This window comes from Dipteris shenzhenensis, chromosome 16 (genome assembly GCF_047967505.1).
Source record: "Dipteris shenzhenensis isolate YYH24624 ecotype China chromosome 16, Dip_SZ_1.0, whole genome shotgun sequence".
Lineage (NCBI taxonomy): Eukaryota > Viridiplantae > Streptophyta > Polypodiopsida > Gleicheniales > Dipteridaceae > Dipteris > Dipteris shenzhenensis.
Window position 1 is genome coordinate 12,226,135 of NC_141611.1, and position 11,352 is coordinate 12,237,486.

General features: G+C 43.9%; 1 protein-coding gene across 1 annotated transcript; it reads left to right on the forward strand.

Annotated features, from left to right (window-relative positions):
- The first annotated feature begins 5,829 nt into the window (after positions 1-5,829).
- LOC147892559 (G-type lectin S-receptor-like serine/threonine-protein kinase SD2-5) lies at positions 5,830-9,063 on the forward strand. Its single transcript, XM_087387101.1, has one exon. It carries the CDS (start codon positions 5,857-5,859, stop codon positions 8,494-8,496), a length of 2,640 nt encoding a protein of 879 aa, XP_087243227.1. The 5' UTR covers positions 5,830-5,856; the 3' UTR covers positions 8,497-9,063.
- The last annotated feature ends 2,289 nt before the right edge of the window (positions 9,064-11,352 follow it).

Genomic DNA, 11,352 nt, shown 5'->3' on the forward strand with positions numbered 1-11,352 from the left:
CTTGACAAAGAACCCAGTCTTTCATGCTAGAACAAAGCACATTGAGGTGCATTATCACTATGTGCAGGAGAAGGTGTTACTAGGTCTTATTGATCTAGTTTATGTCAGCACAGAGGATCAGGTAGCTGACATATTCACGAAAGCATTGGGCGCAGAGAAGCTGCGCAAGTTCAGAGACCTGCTTGGTGTGCAGGAATTGGGATTGAGCTCGAGGGGGAGTGTTGAGATATCAAGCTCCACTCGCGATATGCCAGGGTGACCGTTGTGTATTTACGTCACCGACTTGTTAGCTGGAGATGCGGTTGGTACACCGCCCACGAATAATAGCTGGATGACAGCTATCCTTATCTACTCTAGTTTGTGGCTCAGTTAGTATGCCACCTTAGTTAGTTGAGTTTGGTTTGAGACCCACATATAGGTTTCTTCTATTTTCTTTGTATTAGAGTTCTTTTGGCTTTTCACAACTAAGAAGAGGAAAACTGTTTTCAGCCTCCACCTTTGTGTGTATTCCCCCATTGTGCATGTGAGAAAGCCGCAAGTGAGACTCCTTCTCTCTCTCCCACTATCTTCTCAACCCATTCACCCCTCTGCCCTGCCATGTCGCACATGCAATTCTGCAATTTTGAAACAAATTTGTGAATTTTGGAATCTATAATTGACTCAAAATAGTGTTAACTTTATTCATCAAACATTTTACATTTGGGGCTCTCTTAGGACCCAACGCCTCCGTTGTCTGACTCTACATTGCCACCAAAGCGCAAACCCTTGGCTCCCTGTTGAGGACTTCCAAGCAGCACATCTCCTTGTCTTCTTGACATGTTGAACCGCTTTTGCAAGACTTGAGACCTCTACCTTATCGCGCTTGAGAGTCTTGGCCTCTAGACATCTATAAAACCAATCGAACATTTCGTGTAGTGCACTGCTTTGCGTGATACCACCCCCATGCCTTGTATTCTTGAAGTATGTTGCCTTTGCTCTGTAGTGTGATTTCTCCATTCCTTGAGTATTCCAAATGGACAGAGGGCCCCATTGCTCCACAAACCATGGTGCATGTGCGTAAAGAATATGTTGTAAAGAAAAACATTCTATTAGAAACATAAACTGACTCAAGTTTAAAGCACAAAATTTCAACCTAAGAAGGATTACCATGTAATGTGTAATATGTGACTCCCCCCATGCTTCTACCATCAATGATATGAATTCTCCCAATGCTGTCCTGAATCTCTCATAATAAAGCTCATCTGTTCAGTAAGGATATAGAAATCGGAAGAAATAAAGTTGAATGTGAAGAGGGAATTTCTCTTACCTTCTTCTCTCATCCCATAGAATTTGACCATGGCTCTGTGCAATTTCTCTACATCCATGTAAACATTATTGAAAGCATTCATCTCAAACATTTGGATGCGAGATTTCTTTTTACTCTTCCAAGTCATTGTGCCACTTACACAATGGTATCCTCTAAGCTTTTCTCTAGCACATTGGTTTGTTTCTTGACGTGCAAGCCTTACAGACCACAGTGTTGGCAATGGCATTGTAGATATCTTATTCCTCCATAGCAGACTTGAAAATTTTAAAAATAGAGTTGTAAGCTTCTCGACTTACACTAGTAGCATCACAAGCTCGAAGCGCCTCCTTTGCTTGGATGAGGCCCTTGAAATCCTTCATTACCTCTCTAGCAACTTGTTTACGTAGCCCTTTTTATCTAGGGTCCTTCAACACTTCCATGACATCACTTGGCTTTATTAAACTTCTTAGAACATATGAAGGATCACTATCATCCATTTCCATTTTTCCCATCACATCCTCTATGAAATTCCTAAAGTAGAGTACAAATGAGTCTTAGTGGAAAGAATGCAACATCACAAATATTTTGGGGTAAGAAATTTCATTGAAAATTTGGGGAACTAACCTTGCAACCCGTATTCTCCTCTTTCGGGCACCACTATTGGTTGACAATGCATCCATAGATTGCAATTGTCTTTTCCTCTCCTTCAGTCCCAAAGGTGTTCCCTTCAGCTGTTGTACTCGTTCTATCGACTTCTCTCGTTCCTTCTCCATAGCACATTGAACTTGGCCATAGATAGACCTTTCCAAATCTTGTTTGCTTTTAGCAAGCTTTTGGATTGATTCTTCCAATCCATGTCGCTCCAAGTCTAGTGCATGTGCTTTGTCACTGAGTTCTTTGTTTTGCAATTGGAGATCCTGCATACTATTATGCATTGCCACAATAGTAATATTTCCCAAATGTGCAAGTTCTTCTGCTTGGGCTCTTGGCACCTCGCTTGCTTGCATAGCCAATGTCTGAGAATGGTTCAATCGATTGCGATAACCAAGCAATCCAGCATGTCCCTTGCCAACAAACCGAACAACATCATGCACTATATGAAAAGGAGGACACTTTTTAGGTGGCAGGGTCTAAAGGATATAAGTTTCCATCCACCCAAAGGTCAAGATGCTTCTTCCCTTGCAATCGAAGACTATGGAGCACACTTTGAGGAGTTCCACTATATCCCAAAGAACGTGTGCTTGCATATTCTGCCTCTAGTTGTAGGTTTACATGGTACTTGTTGGATATGTCCTCAAATGGTGCCATGAGTACTTAAAGAGAGGTATTAGTGATGCAGGCTAAAATGTAGGGGAGAGCTGGCAAAGATGGAGCAGTGAGAGGGAGAGAGTAGCAAGGAAGAGGGGGGAGGAGAAGCAGATGAGGGCAAGAGGAAGAGGAGGAGAAGAGTAGGGCGACAGGTGTGGAAGGGAGGGAAGGAGCTACTGTAGAAGGGAGGAGGAGGAGAGAGATCAAGAGGGAGGAGGAGGGGAGAGATTTTGTAGGAGGGAGGAGCAGAGGAGAGGGATCCTGGGTGGCTGGAGAAGGAGGGGAGAGGAAGGAGGGAGGAGGAGCCAGAAGGAGGAGGAGGGGAGAGGGAGGAGGGAGGAGGAGGAACAAGATGGAGGAGGGGAGAGCAGGAGGGAGGGGGAGGGAGGGAGAGGGAGAGGGAGAGGGAGAGGAAGGAGGAGGAGGGAGGGAGGGAGAGAGAGGGAGGGAGGGAGAGAGAGAGAGAGAGAGAGGGAGGGAGGGAGATTCGAAATTTGAAATTGAAATTTCAAAAAGTGGCCCCCTCCCCTCATTGATGGGGGGAGAGGTGGGCTCAAATGTGGGCTTAACCCACCTAGGTTGGGCTGGTTAGGACTCTTTGGGACCCTCCAAGCCCCTTACATTAGCCCACTAAGCATTCCCTAATCCATTCTTTATGAGGCCCTTTTAAGACCCCGATTCTCCCCTTATGCTTCCTTCCTCTTCCTTCTCTTCTTTTTCCTTCTCTTATTTCCTCTCTTTCATCCTCTTTTCTCTTCTTTTCATAAGCATATGCATTTGCCTATGCTTATGCTTATGCATGAGCAGATGCTCATATGCTTTTCTCTCCTCTTTTTTCCTTCTCTTTTGTCATCTTCCTTTCTCTTCCTTCTCTTCTTTTCTCCTCTCTTATTTCCTCTCTTTCATCCTCTCTTCTATTCTTTTCATAAGCATATGCATTTGCCTATGCTTATGCTTATTCATGAGCATATGCTTATATGCTTTTCCCCTCTCTTTTTTCCTTCTCTTTTCCCCTCTTCCTTTCTCTTCTTTCTCTTCTTTTTCCCTCTCTTATTTCCTCTCTTTCATTTTCTTTTCTCTTCTTTTCATAAGCATATGCTTTCTCTCTTTTTCTCTTTTTTCCCCTCTTTTCTTCTTTTCTCCTCTCTTTCAAAAGGGTAATTTTGTAACAAACAATGTTATATATCTTTGACATGTATATGCTTCTATCGCTTGGCTCGTTTGAGCGATTTCGTATCACCCTTTTCATAAAGGAAATTTCGTAACAAACAACATTCTTTTGAATTACTTAAAAAAAAACATTAGTGGGGCAAAAAAGGGCTTGCTGTGGCCTTGTTTAGCCCCACTAATGTTTTTTCTTTGCTTCTGTTAATTGTCGCTATATAGCGATGTTTATTAGTGTCACTATATAGCGACGCTTATATAACGACCGTTCTTTTTTGACGGTAATAGCGATGTTTTTGCGCTCGTAAAAAAAAAACTTTTTAGTGTAAAAAAGGTCAGTATTTTTAATGGAAAAGGGCTTGTTCCTTGTAGTGATGCATTTATCGGAATCATATTAGCATCATCATTATCTCACATGACAAATGAGCAATGTAGATCACTCCTCAACTTCAATGATGTTAGTGAGTAAAATAAGTAATATATGTTAACAAGAAAGGCCATCTCACCCATGTTACTCCAATCATCCAATTTGTATGATAGCCAATAGGTGTCTTTATGCAATTTGCTTCCAATCTCACCCATTTTGCTTCCAATATGAATGATAGCTAGTACATGTCGAAAGTTAGCACCCTTCCACATGCTAACAATGAAAATCTATTTGCAAAGAATAATAGAATAGACATGCATAAGGGTATTGTTATGAGATGTGCAAAAGAAATTGTGTGGCCCATCATCATACCAAAAGTTCCCCTGGTATAGTAATAGTCAGACTTGCTATATCTATCTCTATCTCTATCTCTATCTCTATGTCTATGTCTATATCTATATACATACATACAAAAATACATATACATGTACTTGGATATTAAAATATCAATTTGTACATGTAACCACTCCCAATCAAGGAAGGCTCACTTTGTGGACATGCACGTGGTTGGTATGGAATTAGGAGTGGATTCACCTACCCAAAAGACTTGAGATGCCAGGCCTATTGCTTATTTGAACCTAGACACTTTTAAATTCCTTTACTAGGCATTTTAAGCTCATACCCACATGCTATATGTTATGATAGGTGGGGGAAAACTGCAAATGTTGTGCATGCATGGGCTTAATGGAATTAACTTTTGCAAGCCATTGAGAAGATGATACCTCAAGAAGAAATTCTGAATGGAAAGGATGGCTTTTGATTTTGATTTATCAGTTTTGGTTGCATCCTCTTGCATGATAGTTTTGTGATGTGCAGTTAGGATCTTAGGACCGGGATTGTTCTAAAGGCATGTGATAGAGATGAGGGGAGATGAGATGGAGTGATAGGGATGATGGAGATTGCAAAAAGTGGTTGAAAGAAGGAACCTAAAGGTGTCATTCAGATAACTGATAAGGTTGAGACACTATTCAAAAGTTCTCATGGAGGGTGGTGACATTGATGATGAGAGATGTGAACTAAGGACACAAGGCAAGTCAAGGTTCATACATCAAAGGTGAGGCAATATTCAAGAAAGCATCTTTGGTGGGATCATTCATCTTTGATAACTATTCACACATGAGAAGCAAAACCCACAAAGGTGAGGCAATATCATCTAAAGTTGGTGTGAGGGGTACAATATCATCTAAAGTTGGTGTGAGCATGTACCCCCTCACATTGTTGAGCACTTATCTTTGGTAAATGTTAACAAATGAAGAGAAGCTTTTATTAGCAAGGTTATCAACCATGTGACAATGTGTGGTTGAGTTGCATAAAGATTGCCATTATTGTGCACCTCTCTCTTGCAGCCCTTCTTTTGCCCTTTAAACCTTTGGAGCTTGCCCTTCTTGTGCCTCTTAAACCTTTGGAACTTTTCAAGCAACTTTGAAGCAAAAGAGCTTCTGTCATCTTCTTCTTCGTTGGCTCTGCCTTCCAAAAACAGAGAGGTAGAGATCTTTGTTAGATGTTTGCTGGCCGAGCTTCTCATCTTCTCATCTTTTTCTTCGTGATCTTCTCTCATCTTCTTCTTCATTGGTTCTGGTATAGATGCTGGTCGAGCTCTAGGTTGGGCGTGCTCAAATTTTTTTAGATGTTTGGTGTTCAAGCTGTTTCTTTAGCTAGCTAAGCTTCTTCCATGGATTTTGCTCTTCTCGTCCAACATGTTCTAGCGGTGACTCTCCTGGCTCAAATTACTCTCGTATCTGCTCGTAGCACCCTCTCAGCTCCATTCCTCGCCTATGCTGCCTCCCCTGTTTCTCCTCCCGATAGCTCCACCCCAGCAACTGGTTCCGTCGTCGGTTCCATGTCCTCCATCCTCAACAGTAGCAACATCAACTTCTCTTGGGGTTGGGTTGCAACTTCTGATCAGAAGTTCTTTCTCTCGATCGTTTACATTCCCGGTAACGGTGGATTAAGCAGCCTCAGCAGCACCAGCAGTAGCAGCTATGTGGTTGCAGCGGGCGGTGCAGGAGCTCAGCAGGTTTGGATAGCGAACCGAAACCACCCCGTGAGCGACATGGCTGCGCTGCAGCTGCAGGCAGACGGGAACTTGCAGCTACGGGATCGCGATGGATCTGTAGCGTGGTCGACTGGAATCACGACGGGGGTTACATTAGAGCTGCAGAACTCCGGCAATCTGGTCTTTTTGGATGTGAACGGGAACAAGGTATGGCAGAGCTTCGACCATCCTTCCGACACTCTTCTTCCGGGGCAAGTCATCGCCACAGGAACGCAAGTAGTCGCTAGCGTTTCGTATAACAACGTTTCGGAGGGCAAATACTTCGTCGTGATGGAGCCTGGAGGTCTGATCATGTATGTCGCCACTCCCTCCGGCCCTCTGCCTTACCATGTCGTGGGGTTTTCTACTTCTGACAAGAACAACACCGTTCAATCGGTGCAGCATCCCCTTTGTCGTGGCACCACCATGAATTACAGCTCCGGGGGAGGAATCCTCGCTTTTCAACAGGAACCCAGTTCCGGCATGCCCGAGTGCAACCGCTCCTTCATCATTCCCGTCGGTTCCAACGACAACAACAGCGATGTTTTCTTCCGGCTTGATTCCGATGGTAATTTCCGAACTTATGTGTACAGGCTGCACTACGGCTGGGGCATAGATCAGGAGATCTTTTCGGGCAGCTTGGTTTGTGCTCTTCCTGGTAGATGTGGAGATTTTGGAGTGTGCAGTTCTTACGGATCGTGCAGCTGCCCGCAGCTTGGTTCTTCTACAGGATTGTTTCACGCAAAGAATCCTTCCGATCCCACTGCAGGCTGTGCAATGTCCCAACCCGTGAGATGCAATGGAAGCAATCAATTTGTGGAGTTGGTTGGTGTGAGCTATTTCGCAAATGACTATGTCTATCAGGGCACGTCCTCGCTCACGGACTGCAAATTGTCATGTTTTAAGAGCTGCAATTGTACCGTCGCATTCTACGACGACAGCACCAACAAGTGCTTCCACTATCAAGAAGTCATGAGCATTCAAAAGGTTTCCGATGCTAGCTTCCATGCCTTCGTCAAAGTTGGAGACGGTAGCATTTCCGATTCTTACACGCCTTCTAGTCCTTCCATAGATAACTCTGTTTCCAGCAAAATGATGCTGGGTATTATTCTGTGTGCTGCGTTCTTAACGGCATTATGCCTCGTCAGTTTCACGGTTGTAGGCATCAGAATTCGGAGGAGATTGGCAGAGACCTATGCAGATGACGCGTTCTTAGAGAGTCTGCCGGGCTTGCCGACACGATTCTCGTATAAGGAGCTGTACAAAGCCACGGACGGATTTCGAATGAAGCTCGGTTCTGGTGGGTTTGGCTCAGTCTACGAAGGGAAGCTGGGCAATGGCACAAAGATAGCAGTGAAACGGCTGGAGAGTGCAAGGCAGGGCCAGAAGGAATTTCATGCGGAAGTCGCGGCACTGGGCAGCATCAACCATCTGAATCTTGTCCGTCTTCGTGGGTTCTGCACCCAAAGATCGCAGCGTCTGCTGGTCTACGATTACATGGAGAACGGGTCCTTGGATCGGTGGCTATTCTCCGGCGACGATGAATCCAGGTTTCTGGATTGGGCAACGCGGTACAAGATTGCGCTGGATACAGCGAGGGGGCTGGCATTTCTGCACGAGGAATCAAGGGAGAGGATCGTGCATCTGGACGTGAAGCCGCAGAACATACTGCTGGACGAGGGGTTCATAGCGAAGCTGGCGGATTTCGGGCTGTCGAAGCTGATGGACAGGGGGGATCAGAGCGATGTGGTGACGAACATGAGGGGGACGCCGGGGTATGTGGCACCAGAGTGGCTACTACGGGCAGCAGTGACGAGCAAGAGCGATGTATACAGCTATGGGATGGTGTTGTTGGAGCTGGTGAGCGGGAGGAGGAATGTGGAGGTGGCGAGGAATACGTTTTGGTATTTTCCGGCATGGGCAGTGATGAAGGTGGAGGAAGGGAAGGCGATGGAGATCGTGGACGAGAGGTTGGCGAAGATGGAAGGGGAGACGATGGAGAAGAAAGCAGCGGAGAGGATGATCAAGGTGGCGATGTGGTGTATTCAGGAAGATCCTTCGATTAGGCCTTGCATGAGCACTGTTCTTCGGATGCTTGAAGGTCATTCTGAGGTTGATGATCCTCCTTCGCTCTTGCAATTCGCTTTACGTACTCGTTCCGCGGCCACTTTCTCCGCCTCCAGCTCCGATCGCCAGCCTAATTTCTCCTCCCACCTCTCCTCCGTTCGCTCCTCTGCCACCCATGTCTCCAATTCTGTCCTCTCCGCTCCCCGATGATTCCTCACCGGGATGATAGTGATGAGGAGTCGATGTTGTAGTTAGCGAAATGAGCAAGCAAATGAGATCTAGCTAGCGTAATGAGCAAGCAAATGAGATGTTGCTAGGAAATGATCACGCAACGGATCATATCATAGATGTGTACAAGATCTAGCTAGCAAATGATCAGCATGCAACGGGTCATACCATCATTTCGCTAGCATTACTGAGCAAGCAAAATGAGATTTAGGTAGCATATTTGCAAGCAACCGCTCGTAGATGTGTACAAGGTGTAGCTAGCAAATGAGCAAGCAACGGATCATATCATATCATATAGATGGCTACAATATCCTCGACACAATTCCGCAGCATCAGCTCTACAACTCTCTCATCAGACCATCAGCTCGCTAGATCAATGTCCGCCGAGATTGTAGCGGCATTCAGACCTTCAGCTGCCTACAACATTCCGTTTATCACTAAACAGCTAGCAATAAAATCATTGCTTCTGGAGTGGCCGGCTCGCTCGATTGTACCAGAGCTTGAGCGTACTCTTCGACAGCATTCTTTGCCTGCCCCGTAGGCCGACCGGATTTCTTCTGTTCTCTGCTGGAGCAAAGTATCTACCATTATTACAGATTTTTCGAATACTTCTTCCAATTGTCCTACAATTCAGTAAGATTTCTCCTGTATTGTGGAATTCTTCTCCATCACGCTCTATTTGTCAATGTTATCCACATCTGTGCTTGAGATTTGCAAATTGCCACATCGAAAAGTTTTAAAGGCAGTATGTCTGAATTCGGCAGACAAGTTTGTCAGTGTGACATACAATGTCATAGCTGAATTGTGCCCAACAGCCGGAATGCATTCATGATCGACAGCGAACGCATGATCCATCAATACTAGTGGGAAGCCCGTGGCTTACAACATAGTAAAGCTATCCCATTGCTTACTTTAGAAAGGTTTTTCTTCGAAGGAGTTTCAATTGCTCATATTATTGAATTTATTGAGAGACTATCTTAGAGAAACAAGCGTGCATGTATTGTGGCTTGGGCTGCTTAATGTCACTATAGCTCTCTATATTTCAAATTTTCTTTTTTTGTCATGGAGCACATAACTACAATCTTAATTGAAACTTGGATCCTACTCTTTCATGAAAATATCATAAAGAACAAAAAAAAAAGACACGATACAGGGTCCATCAAGACCTGATCCTCCTTACAAATGTAAGGGGTAGTGTTTTTGGTGATGTGCAAAGATTTGCGTCTTTTGGGAATTGAAGCCCAACAAATACATGAATAAGACTATGCTCACACCAGCGCGTAACCGAGGCCTTGGTTGCTATCTAAATAATCTTGCATTGTGTCATAGACTACAACCATATGAAATATCATCCTTCAATCTTGCATCCCATGTGGCATCTCTACTACTGATTTCAAATCTTATTTGCATCGAGAACATGCATCAAAAGAGAGAAATGTTGTAAGAATTTAAGCTTAAACATCGATAATATTAGAGTCCAATAGTATAGACTAAGTACTTTATTGTATCGAATAAGCAATCACGGCGGCTATGTTGATAATGCAAGGCAACGTCAATTGAGTGTTGGTTTTCAACACTAGGTGCGAGATTTGGGTCTATAGTTGCTGTGAGAATTACAACTTCATCATCAGATTGAGTTGTCGTTTCAACAATTGGCTCAAAGCGGTAACTAGCAGTAAGGGTGTATAAAACTATCATGGCAAAATCCATAATGGGGTCGATACATTTTCATTGCCACACTACATACATATCTTTCCAAGTGCAGATGACCACACTTGAGTTGGTCTTAAAAGGAGCTTGAAAGCCATGCAATGGCAAATCTATCTCCTTAAAGAGCATCGTGTGATATCGGAACACTCATTCGTGTAAGGTATTCGTCGTGCATTTTAACTTCATGTTGTTTACATATGAAGCTCAAATCCAAATATGTGTTGAAATAATTTATTGCATGCTGGTCATTGTTATGCAAAATCGAAATAAAATTGTGGATTGTTATAGCTCGTATTTATTCAAAGGTCATCCTGTTTTTCAACAGATATGCGACTATGTCAAATAAACAATCGCTTGGTGTGTAACCATAATGCATGATACGGCTAGAGTTCTATTTGTGCAAGATGTTATCAATTGATTTGTTTGGGTCAATTGTTGTTGTTTTGAATGCCAGGGTTGCCTTTCTTTTCTTAACAAAGAAGAAATTTGTCAACAAGGCTACCTTTACAGTTTTAAATGAATCACTTTGATGTCCTTCTAGAAGCCGTGCATAGCTTAGTCATGAGAACCGAGAATAACTAAAACAATGAAGGTTTTATAAATGATATCTCTTGAACCAGTAGTTTTATGCAAAGTATTGACAGGTCAACGTCTGCTTGGGTGTAGCCAATCGTGAAACTATTTTTGGGGCCACGATGCGGTGCGCTTCTGGGTGAATATTGAATTTTGCATGGACCCGCGCTCTCGTCGAAAATTTTCCCGACGTCATGAACGTGCATTGGCATAATAATGAGACGCAATCTTATCATGGTCAATAGCGCAGAGCTCGATACATGGTACTATATGCATTTACTCATGAGCACAGAGATTGTTGCTTCTGACTACATCATGTAGCCTTTGCCTTGCCATGTTTGCTTGCACAGTTTCGCCTTTTATCACTGTGCAACACAATCTTTTGCTGTGCTGACCACCATGCTGGTTCGAGCACAACCACGTTGGCCTGACAACAACACAAAACTTTTGCCTTGCCACCTGTCATTACACAGCTTCGCCATCTATCGCTGCGCAATACAATCTTTTGCTGTGCTGACCACCGTGCTGGTTCAAGTAAAGATGTTGGCATGGAGA